The sequence below is a fragment of the Diplotaxodon limnothrissa genome, linkage group LG18, assembly GCF_057381915.1.
Source record: "Diplotaxodon limnothrissa isolate DT_005_m linkage group LG18, D_limnothrissa_male_GT1.1, whole genome shotgun sequence".
Lineage (NCBI taxonomy): Eukaryota > Metazoa > Chordata > Actinopteri > Cichliformes > Cichlidae > Diplotaxodon > Diplotaxodon limnothrissa.
The window spans coordinates 16,262,855-16,287,370 of record NC_140613.1 but is presented as its reverse complement, the minus strand read 5'-3'; the positions used below and the strand labels follow the sequence as shown (position 1 = coordinate 16,287,370).

General features: G+C 44.6%; 1 protein-coding gene across 3 annotated transcripts in view; it reads left to right on the top strand.

The window, feature by feature from the left end:
• The first annotated feature begins 1,117 nt into the window (after positions 1-1,117).
• Positions 1,118-24,516, top strand: part of sntg1 (syntrophin, gamma 1) — a 38,730-nt gene continuing 15,331 nt past the window's right edge. For 2 of the 3 annotated variants that reach the window (XM_085377249.1, XM_085377250.1), the window contains exons 1-10: positions 1,118-1,144; positions 3,723-3,857; positions 11,982-12,038; positions 12,226-12,283; positions 12,372-12,415; positions 12,754-12,795; positions 13,140-13,242; positions 13,818-13,900; positions 14,203-14,333; positions 17,895-18,024. In XM_085377249.1, the coding sequence (XP_085233375.1) occupies positions 1,118-1,144; positions 3,723-3,857; positions 11,982-12,038; positions 12,226-12,283; positions 12,372-12,415; positions 12,754-12,795; positions 13,140-13,242; positions 13,818-13,900; positions 14,203-14,333; positions 17,895-18,024 (810 nt within the window). Of the gene's footprint in view, positions 1,145-3,722; positions 3,858-11,981; positions 12,039-12,225; positions 12,284-12,371; positions 12,416-12,753; positions 12,796-13,139; positions 13,267-13,817; positions 13,901-14,202; positions 14,334-17,894; positions 18,025-24,516 lie in introns of all 3 variants that reach the window. The other variant, XM_085377248.1, reaches the window with a different exon arrangement.

Here is a 24,516-nt window from a genome sequence, read left to right as displayed (position 1 = left end):
ACTTGTCTGTATTAAGATTACATCTTTTGAGTCGTAGCCAAAAGCATGTAATCAACAGTCAGCCTTGTTTCAGAGCATTACTTGAAGACTTGCATTTTCTTTTCTTTTCTTTGTTTGTTTCAGCTCTCGAGTGGTTCTAGGATCAGGATGATACCATAGCCACATCCTCCTCCTGTTACTGCAGCACGACCACCGATAAGGGACCTCGAGGAGAGAAACCTCACTTCACGATAGCCTCTTTTTGCTCTCCAGCACCGGCTCCTCTGGGAATAATCCTGCAGCACTTACAGAGTAGCAGGAGAGGTGACAGCATTGCTCCCCCACCACCCAAGTCTGACAGCCATGATCCGGGAAGGCCCTCTGCTACGACTCAGATCGGGGATCAACTCACTGCTCGATGGCTAGGGCTGAACGTACAAAGAGCTGGGGGCCTTTCTGCTGAGGTAAGTCTCCGACTCCCTCTGCAGCACAGGTTCTATAATTCAAGTATGAGCCATTTTTGCTCTGCGCTCGTTTTGTTGAGTCAAGTGGCAGTCATGTCTGATTATAACTGAGTGGAACCGGTTTATGTAAATGCGGCTTTCTCACAACATTACTCAAAGACTACTTGCGTCTGTATGGAAGCAGTCAGATAATTTAAAAATGCGTGCATGTTATTTTGGGCAGAGCGCACTTTTACTTTCTAAACACATAATCTGTAGTAGTTTTGTAGTAGCACTTTCCACAGTCTTCTGCTTCCACCAGTAACACGGTTCATTTCTGGGAGCACTGGATTCGATATTGAAACATTTATTAGGATACCTGGGCTCTCACCTTTGTAATCAATTATTCATTAACCCTTAATGGTCTCCGGTTGTCTCCTGACATTGCTCAGTGAGGATTTTCTTTCGTTCTTGTCGCTTAGAAGAGGCACGTTTCGATGAAAAAAACATTTCTCTCCTTTGTCTGTGTTTTGTATGAGACTATAATGAGAATAGGCATCCCGCTAACAATGCTGGTTTAAATCAGCTCTGTGGTTTTGCTGCAGCAGGCCAGTCGTGTCTTTAAGCATTTGTCTCCTCCGACTAACTCAGTCTTGTTTTTCTCTATTGCAGTATCCCTCACTGCATAGTAGCACATGGATTTCAAGACTTCAAATGAAGAGGTTGGTAGAATTCAATCAATGTAACAATTGAGCAAGATTATAGAAAGCGGCGAGGCATTTTCAGGCACTTGGAAACAGTGTTAAAGCATGCAAGGTATCTGAGGGCCTGTGGCTACAACAGCAGCGGGGCACATACAGTGCAGTTTGTGCATGTGCAGTCTCACTGGGCCCCCTTTATCCCCCTTTAATCTGTCAACTGCAAACTCCCCCCACAAAAAAAACCAAGTAAAGCTACACAACAAAACACACCACTTAATGTCTTTTAGCTTTCACTTTATGAGCTCATCTTATCTGACATCCTGAGCAACAAGGGAAGGTGGTGATGATGGATCTGCAGCTGATTTACTCTCTGATAGCGTTTCTCAAGCAGAGACCATAGCCGCTTCATTTATCACCCAGCTATCATAAATTAGCGAGGCTAGCCATGTAACATGCCGGCACAAAGGCACACCGAAACCCTCTGTGCTTTTCATCATGCTAACTTCTGCTTACTTGCATCCTCTCTCCTTCCCTGACCTGGAAAATGCACGGAGAGTGGAGGCTTCTGGATGAGTAAGAGTGAGGAAACACAGGTGTACCCTGTGCTGAAGTCTTTTATATGCTGGAATGATGTATACATGCTGCAAGTTTTTTCTTGCAGCGCCTATGACAGAACAAAGTTGCAGTTGTGATGCAACACAATACACACTCATGGGAGGGTGATCAATCTTGACAGTTCAGAATATACAGGCTGATTACTTGCTAAATGTGTTGGCGTCACAGAGTCGCAGCTTTTTTCACTCGCTTAATGGATGAATGAGGAAATGTAAAATATACAGATCATCAAAGCCACAGCTTTTTATTTATCTATTTTTTGAATTTGCAATCTGACGCTGCTGTATGGTGCATCATTGTGCAGATGGTGCTGCAAGTAAATAAATAGCTCAGAAATCATAACAAAAAAACCCAACCCAGCAACACTGACTTAGAAGATTAAAAGGAATGTTCAATGATAACTAAATCATTAACAGTGATTCTGCTGTTACAGAGCAGCCATGTTGATCAAAGTGTGCATCGAAACGAATAAAGACCTCTTTTTTATGTTAGAGAAGAGGCTCTTTGGGCACTCGTACCAGCTGGGGTTGACAGTTTTGCAGCACATCACAAGTAACTGATGCTGCTAAAGACTGACCCGAGGAACCGAGGATTTCTCTTTGGGCAGCTTCCTCGCATCTCTGCCTTGCATCGCATCTCACTGCTGGGAGATGCTGAGATGTGAGGCACGCGATGTTGACAAGCTGGTTGTCCGTTTTTGCTCCTCGACCGTCTTTTTTTTCAAAATGCAACAAAGTTTACTGCAGGTCCTCTTGATAGGAAACATCAGAAAAATTTATTTTCCTTTAAAAAAAAAATTAATCTCGTTTGGCGTTCGCTGTAATGGTCCTTGATTAAAAGAAGATTCCCTCATAGTTTGCCACATGCACGCCAGCAGACTACAGCTGATAATGGTGGGGTGTTTCGGAGGTTGGTGTGAATTATAGTGAATTATAAAATAGGATAAAGGATGAGGTTCATTATGTACAATACAAGCACTGCAGCGGGTCAAATAGTGCTCAGTCACCTGAGATGCTGTCTGACCCGGCTAATATACAAACACTACTACCCTCATTTCGCTTGGCTAATGACTTTCACACAGACACGCATTACCTCAAATAACGTGAATTAATGGCTCCCTCATTTCATTTCTCACGCTGCAGCTGCAGGCGAGGGCTTGGCTCTTCACGTTCCTCATTTAGGGTGAAAGATAATATGCTCCGCAAACTGACTTTGATTCAAGTTCGACCCGCAATTTTGAGAGATACTCTCGCTGTCTCTCTGTCTGAGAATAGCAGTCATGCAACCAGCCTGTCTTGTGAACCGATGAGTGGCGTATCCTGGGCGACAAGGATGCTGACACTGGTGGCTTTCTTCTATTAGCAGTCTTGTCAGGTGAAGGTGCTCCTTTCATGTAGACCTTTTTAAGTCAAGGACAGGACAGGCATCACAATTAGCTGGGGATGAGGAAGGATACGCAGAATGCAAATGCATGCAGATTAGCGTGTTTTAAACGGTTCACTGGAAACACACACGCCGCTCTCACACTCGCTCGTGGAAAGCAGGGAGATTCAAATGCAGAGGTCGATTTGATTTGAGCCACTGAATTTCACAGCTTCTTAATTTGTCACCATTTGATATAATAATACAATGTGATGATATAATTTGGGTTTCTGTGTCTCAGCGTGGAACAGAGGGTACAAAAGTGTTATTTGGACTCGCAGAATGCGGCTTATAAGCCATATATCAATTGTTTTCTTGTATATTTTGTTATCCAAATTGGTTGTTTATTACTCAGAGCTGCTATTGTGGTTATTTGGTCCGACATTAGCCTTAACAAGAAGAGTAATTTAAAAAAAAGAAGAAAATAATAGACACCAAAACCCTGTTTCCTAATTTCCATGTTCATTCTGCAGCGAGTATTCTCAATGACATTTCATTTCATGGCCAGTTAATTTAGTCATGGAGGGATGATGAATGATTTTATCTCTCTGACTGTTCACAGACAAAGACTGGGATTTATTTGATGCAAGAAGGTAATGAGGAGCCGTTTAATATTCGACTACACTTGGCCAAAGATATTCTGACCATTCAAGAGCAAGATGTCATCTGTGTGTCAGGAGAGCCTTTCTATTCGAGCGTAAGTAACCCAGTCATAATTACAGACGCTGAAATCAGTAACGTATACAGCAGCGCGGGGTAATGAAGGTTACAACACAAAAGTGCTGAGAACACAGCTCAGTGTCTGTGTTAATGGAAAGCCTACATGAGTGAATCTATTCCTCATAAATCAAGTGTAGTCATTAAATAATAATTCACCTACTGAGTTTAACATTTAGCTCTCGCTTGTCATCACCCCTGACAACTTTTCCTTCACATTAATTATTGCGCGGGTTTCTTGTGCGAAAAAAAATATTCAGCTGAGACCCGAGACCGTGACCTTTCCCAAAATGGAATTATTCATTCAATAACATTTTCCTGGATAAAAATCCTCAAATGACAAATGGAGGTTTGTGTCCTGTGAAACATCATTAATAATCAGCGAAAAGGGCAAAGGCACCGGTATGCAAATACAACTGCAACGTATCAGTCCAAGTGCTGGTGACCAAGTTCAGTTGAATATTTGGATTGAATTTTACATTTCATTTAAGAAATTGCTGAATACGCTGCATGCATGCACCTTGAGCAACAGAGTGTTCATATTCGATGCCATACAAACCTGACTGTCATTGAAAAATGTATCAGAGCCCACCCGAGACAACTTTTAACTTCAAAAGTTGTTGCAAAACATAAAATACACTCACTGGTGACGTTAGTACCGTAATTGTCGGGCTATAAGCCGCTACTTTTTGCACAAGCTTTGAACCCTGCGGCTTTTAGTCAGGTGCGGCTTTTCTATGGATTTTCCATGATTTTTGTGATATCGTAAGACGATTTGTTTTGTTTGTTCCGCTGTTGTACGGCACTACGTTGCCTGGCGGAAGGATCGGGGTTCAAGAGTGGTATGTTAGTCACATGTCCGTCCGCCAGGCAACATAGTGCCGTACGAAGTAGCGCGAAAAACAAACTTCAAAGTAGCGCTACGCATTCAGCGGGAGTCGTGGATGACGAGCGGCGATAAACTTGCGAAAAGCAAGTTATGCCCAACTCCACCGGTGGATTCTGACAGCGTGGAAAAGTGCGAAAACATCCACGATCACCAACGGATTTTGAAGGGCTGGACTGCTGCATGATGGAGAGGAGGACACCGCCACGGCCCTTCTGAGGGTGTTCGACTCTGACACTGACAACGAGGATTTCTTTGGTTTTGAAAGTGACAACGAAGGAGAGAAGCGGAGAGTGGATGACGAAGCCACCCTGAGCCTGTTCGTTTCCGACATTGGAGAAGAGGACTTTGGTGGTTTTAGAGCGCAGGAAGAAGAGAAAGATGGTGAATGACTGACTTTTCTTCTTGTTAAAGCCGTGTCACTGCACCTGAGCCTAAAAGGTAGTCCGAATCTATTTTCTGGTGTGCTGTAGGTTACTGTTATGTACTACATGTGCAAATATGTACCCATAACTTGTTTTTCAAAATATTGTAACGATGGTTAAGTGTTACTGGACAGTGACATGTTGGTTTTCTCTGCACACTGTTGTTGTTCCTTTAAGATTCATGTTTGGTTGGGCTGCAGGAAGTAGTGAGGGTGGTGTACAGGAAGGGGTGGGGGGACCTGGTGGTTCTGTGTGTGTGCCAGGCTGAAGAGAGGTGTAGTTCGAGAGCGCTTCCCCCTGAGTTAACAACCCGCTGGCTTATGTGCCGAATAAACGGACAAACTGAGACCCCAACCGTCTGGTTCTTGTGAACATTGGTGTCAGAAGTGAAGAAAAAAAAAAGAACCCCAGAACGCCCGAGACCCTGTTGCCGGCGACGCTTGCCGTTACGAGACGAGGATGTTGCCGGGCAGGATTAAGAAGGAGACGGAGGAGAGGGAGGTTCGTCCGCGCTCGCCCGCCCATGGAGTGAGGGAAACGGCGCTGCGGCTGTCTGCCGAGGCTGGATTTTCTCCAGGTTTGACTAGGCTCGGGAACTGTTCGCACAGCGGCCACGATTCCGGCGGGAAGGAGTCGACCTCGCTTGGCGCGCCGTCACGTGATGTAAACAAACATGGCGGCGCCCAGCAAGCTGCAGCGAATATAAAAACGCCTAAGTTCAGCGGCAAGACGCCATGGGAAGTGTTTATCGCACAGTTCGAGCTGTTAGCTGTTGCAGCTGGCTGGTCTGAGGAACATAAAGCTCTCCAATTGGCTTTGTGCCTGTGTGAGGATGCAGCTGCATGCCTGCTGCTGCTGACCGAGGAGCAGAGGGGAGATTATAATGCTCTGGTCGGAGCACTTCAGAGGCGCTTCGGGCAGTATAACCAACCAGTGCTGCTGAGGTCGGAGTTCCACAACAGACGCAGATTGCCAGGTGAGCCCCTCCGCATTTTGGCCCATGAAGTCGAGTGCCTTTGCCGGAGGGCGTATGACAGCATGCCACCATCAGTGCAGGCGGAGTTAGCTCGGGACCAGTTCCTGCAGGCCCTGAGCCCTAAAGAGCTCCGCATGCAAACTCAGCTTGCTCGGCCGGCCACACTCAGTGCAGCCCTGGAGCTAGCGTTGGAGAGGGAGATGCTTGCAGGATCCTCTGGGGGCGCTGACGACGCACACGTGGTGAGGGCTGTGTCAGCACCTGTGGAACAGATGGAGACGCCAGCGGGCCTGTGCAGTTTGGTGCAGACAGCTTCGCTGCAGTCGCCTTCCCCTCGGGCTGGCCCACACCGCCGACCTCAGAGCTGCTGGGGATGTGGACAAGTCGGACACCTCATCAGGCAGTGCCCCAAGCTTGCAGCGGTTCAGGGAAACGCCCACGGGCCCGTGTAGGCGGGAGTACACGGGCCTGGGAGAACGACATCCCCACACCACCGCCACCTCCACCCGGTGCGGCCATCACTGTGGGCTGGACCCAGGTTGGCGGCTTTTGCCATGTTCCAGTGACGATTGCGGGGGTGTCCTGTACGGCCCTGCTGGACACGGGATCCAATGCAACGCTGGTCCGACCCGATATTGTCCCAACCGGAGCTGCTGTACAACCGACTAACGTGCAACTTAAGACTGTGACCGGTGATCTGGCCCCAATGAGAGGGAAGGGAGTGTTCCAGTTCAAGGTGGGGGACCTCGGTGTGTCTTATGCTGCCTGGGTGGCTGACGTGCAGGACGCCTGCATCCTTGGGCTGGATTTTTTACGAGCCATTGGTGGTGTACTGGACTTAGGCAAAGGCCTCCTCGTACTCCCTGATGGGAAGAAGGTGCCGCTTATTCCTCCCCCGGTCTGCACAGCATCTGCCGCGGCGTCCACCTCCACCGCAGAGACCCCTGCAGACCCGCCAGCAGAACAGCGAGCGGAGGAGGAGGAGGAGGAGAGGCTCTCAGCAGTGAGGAGTATCTGGTCAAAGAACTGTGAGGGGCTGACTCCACAGCAGCAAGAGAGTCTATGGCAGGTACTAAAAGAGTTTAGTGACATTTTTGCCCTGAAAGAAAGTGATGTTGGCTTGACACACTTGGTAGAGCACGTCATTGAGACCGGGGATGCCCAGCCTATTAAAGTGCGCCCCCGCCGCCTGCCCCTGGCTCATCAGGAGGCTGCAGACAGGGAGCTGTGTGAAATGATGAAGGCGGGCATCATAGAACCATCTGATAGCCCGTGGGCCTCCGCGGTGGTGATGGTGCCTAAGAAAAAAAGTCCTAGGATGCGTTTCTGTGTGGACTACAGACCACTCAACAAAGTGACTAAGAAAGACTCTTACCCCCTTCCCAGGATTGATGAGTCCCTCGACTTAGTAGCCGGGTCCTCCTGGTTTTCCACCCTGGACCTGCGGAGTGGCTACTGGCAGGTGCCACTGTCCCCGGAATCCAGACCGAAGACAGCCTTCTGCACTAACAGGGGACTATGGCAGTTCAAAGTCCTGAGTTTTGGCCTTTGCAACGCTCCTGCGACCTTCGAGAGGCTCATGGACAGTGTGCTGGCTGGCGTCCCACGGCAACGGTGTCTGGTTTACCTGGATGATCTTCTAGTGCACGGGAGCTCCTTTGATGCTGCCCTGGATGCCCTGAGACAAGTGTTGGAGAGGGTGGCGGCTGCAGGCCTGAAGCTGCATCCCGACAAGTGCCACTTCATGAGGAGGGAGGTGGAGTTTCTGGGCCACAAGCTGGGTCGTGAGGGCATCAGCACTTTGGAGGAAAAAATTCACACCATTACCGAGTGGCCCACACCAGCAGACCAGAAACAGCTCAAAAGCTTCCTAGGACTGGCGTCTTATTACAGGAGGTTTGTGAAGGGCTTTTCCTCCATAGCCGCACCACTCTTCCACCTGCTGCAGAAGGACCGTGACTTCATCTGGACCCAGGACTGTCAGCAGGCGTTCGACACCCTCCGCAGATCGCTGACAGAGTCCCCAGTCCTTGCCCCCCCTGACCCCGCCCTGCCTTTTGTCCTGGACACTGACGCAAGTAATGTGGGGCTGGGAGCGGTGTTGTCGCAGGTTGGACCGGAAGGGGAGAAGGTGGTGGCGTACTTCAGCCGGGTCCTGAACAGGAGCGAGCGGCGCTACTGTGTCACACGACGAGAGCTGTTGGCTGTGGTGGCGGGGGTGAGACACTTTAAATACTACCTGTGCGGCACAGCATTTGTTGTCAGAACTGATCATGCTGCCCTTCAGTGGCTGATGTCTTTCAGGGAGCCAGAGGGACAGGTGGCTCGCTGGCTGGAGGAGCTCCAAGCCTTCAATTTCACCGTGGAGCACAGAGCAGGGACGCACCATTCTAACGCAGATGCCCTCTCTCGCCGCCCATGTGCTGCAGCTGGCTGCCGTTACTGTGAGAAGCGAGAGGAAATAGAGCGGGAACTCACGACAATAGACGGAGCAGCACAGCTCGCCTGCAGGGTTCTTCTGGTGGTGGATGCAGCGGAGTGGAGGGCACGGCAGGAACAAGACACAGACCTGCTGCCGGTCCTGCAGTGGCTGGAGAAGGGGGAGCAACCCCTTTGGGATGAGGTCACTGGGTTTTCCATCTGTACCAGGGGGCTGTGGGCCAAGTTTGCAGCTCTCAGGCTGAAGGAGGGGGTGTTGGAGCGTGCCTGGAAGGATCCTGCCACGGGGGAGGAGAGGTGGCAGGTTGTGGTGCCAAGGTCGCTGAGGTCAGCTGTGCTGGGAGCCTGCCATGGGAGCACTGGCTCTGGCCACTTTGGGGTCTCCAAGACTCTTCGCCGCCTCCGCCAGGGCTATTACTGGGGTCAACAGCGGAGGGATGTGGAGGACTTTTGCCGCAGCTGTGATGCATGTTCCTCACACAAAGGGCCACAAGACCAGTCCCGGGCTCAGCTTCAGCAGCAACCAGCAGGAGCCCCAATGGAGCGAGTAGCTGTGGACGTCATGGGCCCATTTCCTCGCACAGACAGAGGAAACCGCTATGTTCTTGTGGCCATGGACTATTTTACCAAGTGGCCGGAAGCATACGCCATCCCAGATCAGGAGGCTGAGACGGTCGCTGATGTATTAGTGGAGGGGATGTTCAGCCGCTTTGGAACAGCAGAGACCCTCCACAGTGACCAGGGGCGTAACTTTGAGTCCAAGGTATTTGCTGCCATGTGTGAACGCCTTGGGACTAAGAAAACCCGCACCACCCCACTTCACCCCCAAAGCGATGGGCTGGTGGAAAGGTTTAACAGGACGCTGGCCCAGCAGCTAGCCATCCTTACCTCAGAACACCAACGGGACTGGGATTACCATCTTCCCCTTACCCTCATGGCCTACAGGTCGGCAGTGCAGGACTCCACCCAATGTACGCCTGCCCTGCTCATGTTAGGGAGAGAGCTGAGAACTCCTGCAGAGTTGGCTTTTGGGAAACCCCCGGACGCGCCAGAGGCACCACCGGGCCGGGACTACGCAAGGAAGCTGCAGGACCGGCTGGATTCTTCACATTCCTACGCCCGAGAGCAGCTGGCGAAGGCAGGCCTGCGCCAAAAGAGGAATTACGACATCACCACTAAAGGGAGGCACTTCCGTGCTGGGGAGCTGGTGTGGGTCTACAGCCCAAAGAGGAAGAAGGGACGGTGTCCTAAACTGGATAGCAGCTGGGTGGGGCCTTGCAGCGTCCTAGAGCGAGTGGGGGAGGTTGTTTACAGGGTGCAATTGCCTCCTAGGGGGAGGATAGTAGCGCTGCACAGAGACCGGATGGCCCCCTACAGAGGACAGTCCCTCCCCTCCTTTCCAGAGGGACGTGTACAGAGCGTCCATGACCCTGCTCAGAGGGGCCCCCGACCGGGGCTGCGTTCCCCCCCCTCGGACTCTTCACCCCGAAGCTCCGCGTCCTCCTCAGGGGCTCAGGAGGTCAAGGAGGGAACGTAGGCTACCGCCCCGCCTCAGAGACTGTGTCGTTCCCTCGGGGACGAGGAACTTATTGCTGGGGGGGCAGTGTAACGATGGTTAAGTGTTACTGGACAGTGACATGTTGGTTTTCTCTGCACACTGTTGTTGTTCCTTTAAGATTCATGTTTGGTTGGGCTGCAGGAAGTAGTGAGGGTGGTGTACAGGAAGGGGTGGGGGGACCTGGTGGTTCTGTGTGTGTGCCAGGCTGAAGAGAGGTGTAGTTCGAGAGCGCTTCCCCCTGAGTTAACAACCCGCTGGCTTATGTGCCGAATAAACGGACAAACTGAGACCCCAACCGTCTGGTTCTTGTGAACGTTACAATATTAATAAAAGGGGTGTGTCTCCAAACAGCCATCTTTTTCCTGACAATTCCCTTTGTGCATATTCTCTTACATATGATGAGTCAACATTGAAACACCTGCGGCTTTTAGTCAGGTGCGGCTAATGTATGTACAAAACAGGATTTTCCCCTGATTTTAGCTTGTGCGGCTAATATTCAGGTGCGCTTTGTAGTCCGGGAAATACGGTAGGTACACCTTCACCTACACTTCTTTAAATTCTCATGGCATCGATTGAATAAGGTGCTGGAAACATTGCCTCAGAGATCATCTTTTGGACCATGTTGACACGACAGCGTCACACAGTTGCGGCGGGTTTGTTGGCTGCACATCCACGATGTGACTCTCCTGTTCAGCACAACCCAGAGGTGCTCTACTGAGACTGTGGGGGCCATTTGACTGCAGTGAACTTATTGTCTGTCAGTCTGACTTGAGCTTTGTGACCTGCTGCGTTATCCTGCTGGAAGCAGCCACTAGAAGATGGGTACACTGTGGTCATAAAGGGATGGATGTGGTCTTCTGTGTGGCAGTGTTCAGGTAGACTGTGGTGTTTAAAAACACAGAAAATATCCCCCACACTATTACACCACCACTAGCAGTCTGAAATGTTTACACAGGTCAGGATGGATCCACGCTTTCATGATGTTTCTGCCAGATTCTGTCCCTGCCATCTGAATGTTGCAGCAGAAATTGAGACTCATTAGACCAGGCAACGTTTTCCAATCTCCTGCCCGCTAAGAACATGAACTGTATCCTCGGTTTCCTGCTTGTAGCTGACAGGAATATCACCTGGTGTTGTCTTATGCTGCTGTAGTCTACGTCTTTCAATGTTCTTGATTGTAACTAGCTGATATTTGCCTTTCCATCTGCTGGAAGCAGTCTGTCCATTCTCCTCAGACCTGGCATTTTCACCCAGCACTCACTGGATATTTTTACTTTTTTCTGACGATTCTGTAAACCCTAGAGATGGCTGTGTTTGAAAATCCCAGTAGATCAGCAGTTTCTGAAACATGTTTCTGAGCACAAACAACCACACTACATCAAGACTACTTCAAAATCACCTTTTCCCCTGCATTCTGATGCTCATTTTGCACTTCAGCAGCTCGTCTTGACTATTTCTGCATCCTTAAAGACACTGAGTTGCTGCCATGTGATTGGCTGATTAGATATTTGCATTAACGAAGAGTTGAACCGGTGTACCTACTAAAGTGGCCAGTAAGGCACTGTAAAAGAAAATCCATAAACTACACCTGAGAAAAGAAAACACACCCAATGCAACAAAAAGTACCAAAAGAAGGCAAATATTTGTAAAATGCTCAAACTTATGCTGAAATCAATAAACCACCTTCCTGTTTTGTATTAAAAAATGTTGTAATCATTAAAACAGTTAAAGAAAAGCTTCAGGAGTTAGATCGTTTTAATTCCACATTTCCACAGCTTGAAATCATATCCTGCAGTCTAAACTCGTCTTTCTAACTGCAGGAGAGGACTGTAACGATCAGGAGACAGACGATTGGAGGGTTCGGTCTGAGCATCAAGGTAATTTAGATCCCAGCAGATTAGGGCCGCTCCTCCCAAGCTCCTAGAATTAAGTCTGAACAAGTGGCATTGATTATTTCCTTGTCAATGTGCAACAACTGTGTCAGCCAAGGATGTTGATCTCAAGAGTCTTGTTCTCCATTTGTGATACCTTCGTAATCCAATTCTTTTTGATTTCTCTCTGTAGGGTGGAGCAGAGCACAAAATCCCTGTTGTGATATCAAAAATATCAAAGGAGCAGAAAGGTATAACGTCAGGGTTTTTTCTCCCCACTTCCCGTCATTTTCCCCCTCCTCTTGTTTGTTTGCGTTAAAGCGACTGTTCTCTTTCCAGCTGAACTGTCTGGGCTGCTTTTCATCGGAGACGGCATCCTTCAGGTAACACGCCGCATTAATGCGCGTTTACACATCTCATCCCACACCGCGAGCTAACACGTTTCCTCGTTCTTTAATAATTCATGCGCCACATGTCCATAAAACTGTGTGGCGTAATTATGCGTCCCTATAGGCTAATAAAGGTCTTTAATTTGTTGCATCTCTTTCAGCCAAAATAAATAAATAAATCGATTAAAGAAAATCTCCCACATGGCAACAGTTTTTGCCGCAGATGTCATAACAATTATTATGCTGGCCCCATTAATCATTTTGAAGATAAAGCTACAGTGATATGATGCCAGCAGTATCATTTAGGCTAACCGTGTTATTGTTGTTTCCAGATAAATGGAATAAATGTCAGGAGCTATCGCCACGAGGAAGTGGTAAGCTGTCAGCTCATATCTCATAGTTTCTCACCGCTGCAACAACTCTTTCAACAGCTTATCTTGTCTCACTTCATGATTTGTATCTTTCTGACATGTAAAGCCATTTTTTCTCTTTCATTCCTGCCTAAATTCATCTGTAAGCAATATGTGTGAGTAAGGAGCATAAAAGTTGCACTCTGTAAATCCCTTATCTTGGATTTCCATTCTTAGCGAGGCTTTGGCACACCATGTTTCATCACAGCAAGCATTCAGCGAGAAAAACCTCACAGTTTACAGCTTCTGTAAAGAAGACCAAAAAAAAAAAAATATTCCCAAGGTTTGTTTGTTTTTCTGCTTTCCAGGTCCAGGTTTTAAGAAATGCTGGTGAAGAAGTGACTCTCACGGTCTCTTTCTTAAAGAAGACTCCAGCCTTTTTGAAACTGCCCCTTTGTGAGGACTGTACATGTGAGAACCCTCTCATTCACCCCGGTATTAGGTCTAAGTACATAATCACTATTACCGCTGTGGAAAATAATTGGCCAAGAGTATTTATAGCTGGTGGGGTTTTTTTTTCCTGTCTAGAATTGGTCGCCCTGGAAACAATAAATTTGAGTCGACTTGAGAGAAATAAAGAAAAATACGCCCAGCTCCTGCTCCATTTATTTTGGACTTCCTGTCTTGTTAAGCACTGAGTAAAGATGCTGCTTTGAGGAGTAAACCCATCTCAAGCTTCAGAAAAGATGCTAAAGACTAAACTGCAGTAATTAACAAAATCTCAGGATTGATTGCTCTCGTATGTCAGAGCTTTATTGTGAGACATGAAAGCATTTCATGAAATCCTTTCATTTGCGTATATAGGGCAGGTTGACTGGCCATCCAGCCAGTCAACGGAATACAAATTGGCAGAGAGCTGGAGCCGACTTGAGCAGCAGAACAAAGTAACACGCTTTAGATGATGGCTGTGATTCATTGCTGCTAGAAACCTTGAAATAGACGGGGGTGTAGCTGTGGGTTTATTGTTGTTTTCCTGTATGCTGCAGGCATCCCCAGTGACCAGAGTAGTGGGACCTCCTCTCCTCTGTGTGATAGTGGCCTGCACTTGAACTACCATCCTAACAACACGGTACTTTTTCATTAGCCTTTCTTTTGATTGGCTGATTTAGTAGCTGTCCTTTTGTAACTACGCAGCAGCAGATGCCAGAAAGTTGTTTCCATGCAACTGTCACTGCTTGCTGATAGCTAGGATGTTCTATCTTTATCTTTTGAGGACGGCAAATCACTTTTAATCTGCAGCTTGTGCTGTCTGTGCATCCGCAACAACCGTATAGTTGCAGCAGGACTCGGGCTCTTTGACATGGGAACAGCTTCAAATGCTGGAGGTGGGAAGGGGCTATCTCTTCTAACTTCGGTTTCACACTTCTGCAGGACACCCTGTCCTGCTCGTCCTGGCCCACGTCCCCAGGGCTTCGCTGGGAGAAGAGATGGGTGGACCTGCGCCTTATTCCTCTGCTACACTCACGCTTGTCACAGTATATCCCCGGCTCTGACGTTTCCAGGTGAGCTCTGGGACTTCGTGCTGAAGTGTCAGTTTCTTTCTTCTTAAGATGTTAGTGCAGAGATCTCTTACATTTTAAATGCTTGGGGATTTTCAAATAGAGCACACTGCAATGCTCCATCTATAAATAGACTGTGTAGAGTGTACCATTAAACACACGATCAGTATTTGGCTGGGTTAACACTTTAACTTATGCCTCACTGGTGTCTTGTGATTTGGTTGGGTTAGTGAGTAAAGCCAGATTTATGTTCCTCTGCTCGTGTCAGTTTGGGCAACTCTTTGGATACGCAGAGAAAAGGATTATAGTAACTGAACCAAAAAGCCAATAGTTCGTTGCCTGGCGCCTGTCTGGAACAGAAAAGGGACATGATAGTGAAGTTTACCACAAAGCAAAAGAAACGATTTTATATACACAGTAGTACATACACTGTATTTGTAGTTCCAGTTCACAACAGCTGTCCGATGGTGCTTTACAGTGTAAAGTAAAACCCTGCAGTATTAGCATGAACTCCCACAATCATACAGTCCCTGTAGGAAACACCCGGTGCCACCTGTGACTCAGGAGGTAGAACAGATCATCTACCAGTCGGAAGGTTGGTGGATCAATTCCCTGGCTGCTGTTAAATACACCTTAAAGTACTCTTGTGGAAGATACTGAACCCCAGATTGTGTGCACCCAAAGCTTGTATTAAGTGCTCAGTTAGAGCAGAAAAGCTCTATATATATAACTTCAATAAGGAAGATCTGTAATCACTGAGCAGCCTGCTTTTTAAAAATTTTTTTTTTTTTTTTGCCTGTCCCATTTGGTTCTTTAGCCGTCAGAATTGTTGTCTGAAGACCAACAAGGATACCCAATGGATTTACTTTGCCAAATGGATCATCACGGCATTGCCGTATTGGTCCATTTGATCAACCTTTGTTGTTATTGTTTATTTTATTTTATTTTCAGTTGTTACAGACGGGACAGACATGACTGAGGGATAGGAAAGGGAGAAAGAAAGAGGAAGGAAAAGAAAAACAGAAGGGAAGAGGGACAGTGAGAAAGGGCACTTAAAAAGAGAAAGAAGAAAAGAAGATCTCCTGGATCACCTGTTGAGAGAAAAAGAAGAGAAAACAAGCTCTCAATAAATATCTTTAAATCGTCCAAACGATCTCTCCTTATTGAATTAGCAGAGGACTTAATATGTGTTTCTAGAAAGATTTGTATAACACACAGAGACTAACAATTCTCTACCATTAGATGGCATTTCATAAGTATGAGCAGCTTCACTGTCTGCATCTCTTTATATTTACTCCTGCAGGTTCCCTTTAAAAAAAACTAACTGTGTGAACACAAACCAGAAACAGAACATGGCATATGATGCCATGCAGCTGCCAATAAATGCATTTAAACCTGGAATCTGGGCAGATCACATACAGTGGGGCAAAAAAGTATTTAGTCAGCCACCGATTGTGCAAGTTCCCACACTTAAAATGATGACAGAGGTCAGTAATTTGCACCAGAGGTACACTTCAATTGTGAGAGACAGAATGTGAAAAAAAAAATCCATGAATCCACATGGTAGGATTTGTAAAGAATTTATTTGTAAATTAGGGTGGAAAATAAGTATTTGGTCACCTCAAACAAGGAAAATCTCTGGCTCTCACAGACCTGTAACGTCTTCTGTAAGAAGCTTTTCTGTCCCCCACTCGTTACCTGTATGAATGGCACCTGTTTGAACTCAACGTCTGTATAAAAGACACCTGTCCACAGCCTCAAACAGTCAGACTCCAAACTCCGCCATGGCCAAGACCAAAGAGCTTTCGAAGGACACCAGGAAAAGTATTGTAGACCTGCACCAGACTGGGAAGAGTGAATCTACAATAGGCAAGCAGCTTGGTGTGAAAAAATCAACTGTGGGAGCAATCATCAGAAAATGGAAGACATACAAGACCACTGATAATCTCCCTCGATCTGGGACTCCACGCAAGATCTCATCCCGTGGGGTCAAAATGATCATGAGAACGGTGAGCAAAGATCCCAGAACCACACGGGGGGACCTGGTGGATGACCTGCAGAGAGCTGGGACCAAAGTAACAAAGGTCACCATCAGTAACACACTACAATGGCAGGGAATCAAATCCTGCAGTGCCAGACGTGTTCCACTGCTGAAGCCAGTGCATGTCCAGGCCCGTCTGAAGTTTGCCAGAGAGCACATGGATGATACAGCAGAGGATTGGGAGAATGTCATGTGGTCAGATGAAACCAAAGTAGAACTTTTTGGTATAAACTCAACTCGTCGTGTTTGGAGGAAGAAGAATACTGAGTTGCATCCCAAGAACACCATACCTACTGTGAAGCATGGGGGTGGAAACATCATGCTATGGGGCTGTTTTTCTGCCACGGGGACAGGACGAGTGATCCGTGTTAAGGACAGAATGAATGGGGCCATGTATCGTGAGATTTTGAGCCAAAACCTCCTTCCATCAGTGAGAACTTTGAAGATGAAACGAGGCTGGGTCTTCCAACATGACAATGATCCAAAACACACCGCCCGGGCAACAAAGGAGTGGCTCCGTAAGAAGCATTTGAAAGTCCTGGAGTGGCCTAGCCAGTCTCCAGACCTCAACCCCATAGAAAATCTGTGGCGGGAGTTGAAAGTCCGTGTTGCTCGGCGACAGCCCCAAAACATCACTGCTCTCGAGAAGATCTGCATGGAGGAATGGGCCAAAATACCAGCTACTGTGTGTGCAAACCTGGTAAAGACCTATAGTAAACGTTTGACCTCTGTTATTGCCAACAAAGGTTATGTTACAAAGTATTGAGTTGTATTTTTGTTATTGACCAAATACTTATTTTCCACCCTGATTTACAAATAAATTCTTTACAAATCCTACCATGTGAATTCATGGATTTTTTTTTTCACATTCTGTCTCTCACAGGTGAAGTGTACCTCTGGTGCAAATTACTGACCTCTGTCATCATTTTAGGTGGGGGAACTTGCACAATCGGTGGCTGACTAAATACTTTTTTGCCCCACTGTATGTAACTGTTCTGGTTTTATCTCAATAACTGCATATTGCTGAATATGTTTTTGCATTTATTTTTCATATTGCAGGCACAGCTTTTGGATTATATTAAAAAAAGAAGTGAACATTTAATATTTTGAGGTTTTTCATCACCTGACCAGCCTGTTCCAAAAGTAGTGCAGTATTCAAAAAAATTAAAAGAGAGAAAGAAATATAAATTCCCCCAAATCTGTTTTCATATTATGCATGTGGATCGCCAAAACAAGCAAAGTAACTAATTAGTGAGCTTGCACTTAGCTTACGTTGCTAAATTAATTAATCTTGGAAAATTGGACGCTCAGTTTTTCAAGTTATTAAACAGCAGCATTTTTCACCACAGTCAGTTTTGCTTAGTTTGTTATCACAGGAATCCCAGAGGAAGAGTTTCCAATGCTGGGATGCAATGAACTGTCTCTAATCCCCTTTTAAAATAAAAACAGAAACTAAATATGAATGTGTAAAATATTTGAAATCCTCCCCTGATCTTTGGCTTGTGTTTCTTTTACTCTTTCAGGAAAAATGCTTTCCAGGTCATAGCAGTGGATGGTGTTTGCAGTGGAGTTATACAGTTTCCCACAGCAGAAGAATGCTTGGACTGGCTTCAGGCAATTGCAAGCAACATTTCCAGCCTCACCAAGCACAATGTGAGTAAGAAGCAATAACAGTTGTTAGCTCTCGTGGTCCCACATGTAAACCAGCAGGAAATTGGTTTGGGTGTTCATGCAACACGCTTGCAGTTTGTGGATTATCTAACAGTTCCTTTCTGAATGTCACAACATTAAGGGCCGTAGACACGTACTAGTGGGCCTTCTCACTACGAATAAAGTTAAATTTTATTCCTGAGTGCTCGAAGTCACAATAACAGCAGCCTCGCTGTACTACACTTATTCCTTCCAGCTGCCAGTATGCACTCATATTATCTATAATTCATCCAAAAATATTGCATTAAAATGAAACCACAAGGCAGAAAGAAACAAAGAAATGACTGCGTTGTATTCTTTCTCTTATTGTGAATACAATTTTCCAAGCTCTACTTCAGCTTTGTGGAAAACCTGTTTATGTGTTTTCAGATGAGTGGTCATGCTCGGCAGGGGTCTGAAATACCAATACTGCTTAACAAGCTCCATTGCTGCACATCATTGCTCATATATGAAAAATTGATACATTTAACATTTTGTATTTTGGTTTATTTTCATTCATTTCCATGTAGAAACTTCTGGTATTTTTTGGGAATTACTAGATAGATAAAAACACGGGACCGACTGAGCAGCAGTAAAAATCAGGGATTTGTAATTATCGTGTGTGTGTGTGTGTGTGTGTGTGTGAGTGTGAGAGAGAGAGAGAGTGTCTTGGGGGGATAATGGAGCCCTGATTAATTAGAGTGGACGAAGTGAGGGACATACTAAACATAACACTGATGACTCACTGCCAGCAGTTTTAACAGTTGAGAATGTATTCCTGTTCTGGCCTGAGTACTTAGTGAAGGATGTGAGTGAGCTGGTAACATACAGTAGATGGATTTGCTGAAATAAAATGTGTCTTATTGCATGACATTTTAAAAAAATGTAGTGATCTTACGGTTCATTTTGCAGCTTGTCACTTGTCTTTTGGTCACATGCTGATGTGACTGAGTAATTCACATCAGCATGTGAATTGCATGTGAATGTGAATGCAGAGAATGTCCAGATGCAGTGTAATATTCCATGTGAGATGGGGTTTTTTTTTCTGCACTGATTTGTTCATGAAGCATCACCGACTTCAGCGGTACTGCTGGTGGTGGCCTTGTGTCCTTGAGCGAGATACTAAGCCCCAGATTGCCCTGGATATTTCCGCCGGTGTGTGAGCTGCTGTGATAGCTTAAGTGCTTGGAAAAAAGCACTGTATGATGTGTGGATGGCTAAATGTGGCTCGCAGTGTAAAAATGCTTTAAGTGGTCAGCAAGACTAGAAAGTGTTACACAAATACACATCCATTCACCACTCACCATGGTCACAAACTGCATTGTTGTTGTTTACACTGCATCATTTACAACCTTTCACTGTTGTAGGAGTGAGCAGATTGAGGAAAATGCAGTGAAATATTGCACACAAATAAATTAAAACTCCACATTTAATACTATGCGATCATCAATGTGATTACAGTTCATGATGAGAGGATGATGACTAAAAGGCTGAGAGTGCAAGCTGTCCAGTTGTTAACACAAATGTCAGAAGATGAAGATGGGCTTTGAAAAAATGTCAGGGGTTCCCTGTATTAAAATTGCACTCTGTTTTCTTGGGATTTACAAATCTGTTATACTAACTGAAAGATATAGCCTCGAGGTCTGAACGGTAAAGCTAGTGGAAGCTGCATTCTTTCTAATGGCCAGCAGGAGGCGACTCATCTGATTACAAAAAGGAGAAGGTTGCAGTAGGGCTACAAGAAAAGTAGCCCACTACTCACTGAACCCAAGAACACTTTCTTCTAGTCCCCTATTCAGAAGGAGTCACTGCAGTGGGTAGCTCTGCATATTTTCAATTGAATTCAGTACAATTTTAATTATTATGGCTTCAAATTTATAACAACAGTTGTCTCAAGATGCTTTATGTTGTAAGGTTAAGACCCTCCAACAATAAACAGCCCCCTTTGAGTAAGCAGTGTGATGGTGAAAGGACTATTTGATGCCCTTCCTGACGCAACCCCAAAGGAATTTGTGTCTCCTCACAGCATCAAACCATGGTTGGCACATGTGTAAACCACTATGCTGTTGAATTACTACATTGAAAATATATTTAAAAATGATCCAAATCAAAAAAATTGTCTTACGGGAGAAATCAAGGCTCCTCCTGCTAGTGCTTTGAAACTGTTGAACATAAAGCTTTAGGTGACATCATGGCGACTCCTTCCATGCATGTTTGGGAATCACAAATCTGTCCAAAATCTAAATCCAGATGCAGATGTTGAGATATTTTAGTCTGGAGCAAATCACCAGACCAACATGTCTGCACAGTGTAGCTAACCACACATACTGTAAGTATTAGAGAGTATTACATAACTATTTAATTTGCGTTTTCCAGCTACATTGTGAGTCCAGATACACTTTAACCAGTCAGGGTCTGGCATATTTTAGAATTTGCATAATAATTGTATTTATATTACATGCTAATGTGCTTTGTGGTTTCATCCTGTTGTTATTCCACCACTATAAAACTGATTACGCTCCAGAGACAAATAAAGGATTTATTGATTGCTTGATTGTGCTGCACATCAGCCACAAATTGTCCTACAAAGATTTTAAAAACACCATAAAACCGCCAAACTTATTTGTGGCTTTGCATCGTGAGCTCAAAGTAAATGTTAATAGAGTGACTTAAGAACCGGAGAAAATCATGGAAACGAGACAGAGATATATTAAAATTAAGGCTCTGATGGGGGCCGGGGGTCATCCTTCGCTCGCTTACATTTCAGCTGATCTGTTTGTACTCAAACACTGAAGCATTCGTCACGAAAAAAGTGCCTCCAGTTCTCTGGGCGATGATGGAGGAGGAAATCCACTCAGCACTGCACAAATCCCCATAAAGACTCCGTGATGTTCAGGTCTGGTGACTGGAGAGGCCATCCCAGTGTTCATGAAACCACTCTTTAATTTATTTAGCAGCGCACTTTAAGGCATCATTTGAAGGAGTGTGGAAACATTAGGAAGGGAAGTTTTTTTTACTCCATTGCTTCTAACAACTCCCACTAGTCAGCTGCACAGCGAAGCAACAGATATCGTAGGCTGAACTCGTCCTGCCGCCTCCCTTCCAAATGTAATTGTGAATCAAATCAGAAGTAAGAATGAGCTTGAATCGTGACTCATTCGTCATGACTCATTTCTTTCTTGTTTACTGCTCCCCACACCAGGTTATGTCTTTGTGCCTTGACCTTGTGGTTTCTTTAGCACAGCTGTGCTTCAGGTTTTCCAGCTCGTTCCAGTATTTTCTGCCGAGACTTGGGCTCAGAGGAGCTGATTCGATTCCGAGGCAATTTTCAAAGCTGTAGCTCAGTGGCATTGAGCAGCTCCACTGTTAAGTGTCTGTCCACCTCTGTCAGCGAGCTGTTCACCTTTCATTATGCAGTTGTTTGGTTTACAGTGTGCTGTCATGAATTTTGAGGCCAATTTTCTTAAATTGGAAGGCAATTTAGTTGTTTTTATAACAGCCGAAGACTGAATTGCTCTGTTATTTAGTTTCTAGAAACAACCGAATAAAGCACAAGCTCCCAGTGGTGGGAAGCACCGAAGTATATTTATACAAGTACTGTGTTTAAATATAAAGTTATTTATATTTTCTCTGATGATTTTCATTTGAACTAAACAATATTTATTCATTTAAAGGTTTTAACTGCAGCTGTTAACTTTAAGATTTCAAATAAGTAAATTAGAAGATATCAACAAGGAAGAAAAAAAGGTGTTTTTTTTCACTTCTGCTGAACAGTGATGCTTATTATATAGATTTATTAAAAACCCCTGATATTTATCATATACTGGCATATATCACCTGTTGGAGAGTCTGGTACCCAGTGGATACTATTCTTCTTCTACTATGAAGTGCAATCCTGTGTAATGTGTAATCCAGTAAATTCATCATAACTTTTATTTTTACACTTACTGGCTAAATTTGTGCAGTTATACTATATAACTATATGAATATAGGGTGTTTTTGCTACTGGGCTCGTTAGCCTTTGGTGCAGTTCATTTGTGCAGCACTTGCACTCATTTGTGGACCAAGCAACCACCAAAAGACCCTTTGGAGGAGGGTTGTCTTTGTGCGGTTACAAACAAACTCCAAAGTGGTTTATTTCTTTTTTTTTTTTTAATTCATATTTTTATTAAGGTTTCAAAAGCAGGCATTCACAGTATGTACATCATGTAAGCATTCTTCATACTTAGGTTATCTGCCTTAAATACTGAAATAGTATTTTAATTTACATCCAAGTCATAAGGGAAGAATACTTACAACGATAGAAGTAATTGAAACCATCACATAATCCGAAAATCAAAAAACAAAACTAACAAACCTAAGAAAAGAGAAAAAAAAAAGAAACAAAAAAAGAAACAAAAAACAAAAAAAACAAAAAACAAAAAAAAACACGGATGTGTTGGTATGGGGTGATCCTATAAATATATATACATACATCATAATTATTGGTTTGTAATAGTAAAATCTGGCCTATGAGGCGTGATATATTTAACCCAGTTTTCCCAATATGATGTAAATTTCTCCAGCTTGTGGTTAACAGAAGCTGTTATCTTTTCCATGTTATAAATTTCCATTGTGATTTCCATCCATGTACTTATGTTTGGGCTCTCTGGGGATAACCATTTTCTGGTGATATTCTTTTTACAGGCCACCAATAAAATATTTATTAAATGTTTATCATATTTAGGCCATTCCTGAGGTATATATCCAAAGAACATAGTCTTACTCTCGAGAGATATTTCACGTTTAAAGATATCCTGTAAGGCATTATGTATTTCTCTCCAATAATCCCTCAAGATTGAGCAGTCCCAGAAAATATGGTAATGATTTGCACTTTGATTTCCACAGTTCCTCCAACAAGCAGGGGGGTTATCATCATAATGAGACTTCTGAGAAGGTGTTATAAAGTATCTAATTAGGCACTTCCAGCCAAATTCCCTCCACTTTTGTGAGCTGGTACACATCCACTGATATCTCCATATTGCCGTCCATTCTTCCTCTAATATTTTTATCCCTCCTTCCTTCTCCCATTTTGTTCTAATATATGAAGTCGAATGTGGTTTCAAATCCATTAGACCCTTATAGAGACATGATACAATTCTATCAATAGTTTCTGAGTTATAGCTTTTTATAAACAGTTCCATCAAGCGTGTGTTTATCATTGTTACGTTTCTCATCTTCGTGTCGGCATAGTGCCTTAACTGCAGATATCGATAGAAGTCTTCTTTTTCTAATGAAAATGTTTTTCTAAGCATGTCAAAGCTGAACAATTTTCCATCCTTCATTATACTGCACAGGGCTGTTATGCCCTTACCTGTCCAGTCCTTGAATCTAGAATCCAGTTCATTAGGTTTGAACTCTGAGTCGTAAGCACACCATTTAAGAACTGTAATATTGGTCTCGAGTTTATATTCCTTTATAATAGTTCTCCATGTTTTAAGGGTCCTTTTCACCCACATGTTATCAGTATTTTTTATATAGGTTTGTAAGTTATTGTCAGCTAGAGTTGCCTGAATAGGTATAGACAGCATTTGTTCCTCAATGGTTTTCCATTGGGCAGTGTATGATTGGTTACACCAGCATATTATTGCTCTCATCTGCGCTGCAAAATAATAATATCTGAGGTCAGGGAGGCCCCATCCTCCCTTTTGCTTAGCCAGCTGTAGTGTTTTAAGGCGAACCCTTGGTCTTTTACCTTGCCATATATATCTAGATAACATTTTATCCCACTCATTAAATTGACTTTGGTTAATCTCTATTGGTAGGGTTTGAAATAGATACAAAAATCTTGGCAATACATTCATTTTAATAGAATCAATTCTTGAATTAAAACTAAAGAAAGGAATTAAATTCCATCTTACTATATCTTCCTTTATTTTTTTGTATAAGGGTAGGTAGTTCTGTTCGAATAGTTTTGTAAGGTCTTTCGGTAAATTTATGCCTAAATATTTAAAACACTCCGTTTGCCATACCAGAGAGTAGCTACATTTTATTTCTTCTGGTGGGCTGTAGTTATATGAGAGTAGCTGGGTTTTACCTATATTAATTTTATAGCCTGATAATTGGCCGTATTGTTCAAATGACTGCATCAGCTTGGGTAAAGAATATGTTGGGTGTCCAAGGTAAATCAAAATGTCATCCGCGTAGCAAGCCAATTTATATTGTGTCCCTTTGATAAAAATTCCCTTAATGTCCTTATTTTGCCTGATGGATTGAGCTAGTGGTTCCAAGTATAGTGCAAAAAGTAACGGTGACCATGCACAGCCCTGTCTAGTGCCCCTTTTTAGGGTAAAACTGTTGGATAGGCATCCATTAATTTTGATCCTGGCTGTAGGATTATCATATAATCCTTGTATCGTTTTAATAATCATATCATGAAAGCCAAATTTATATAGTACCCTGTAGAGGAACTTCCAA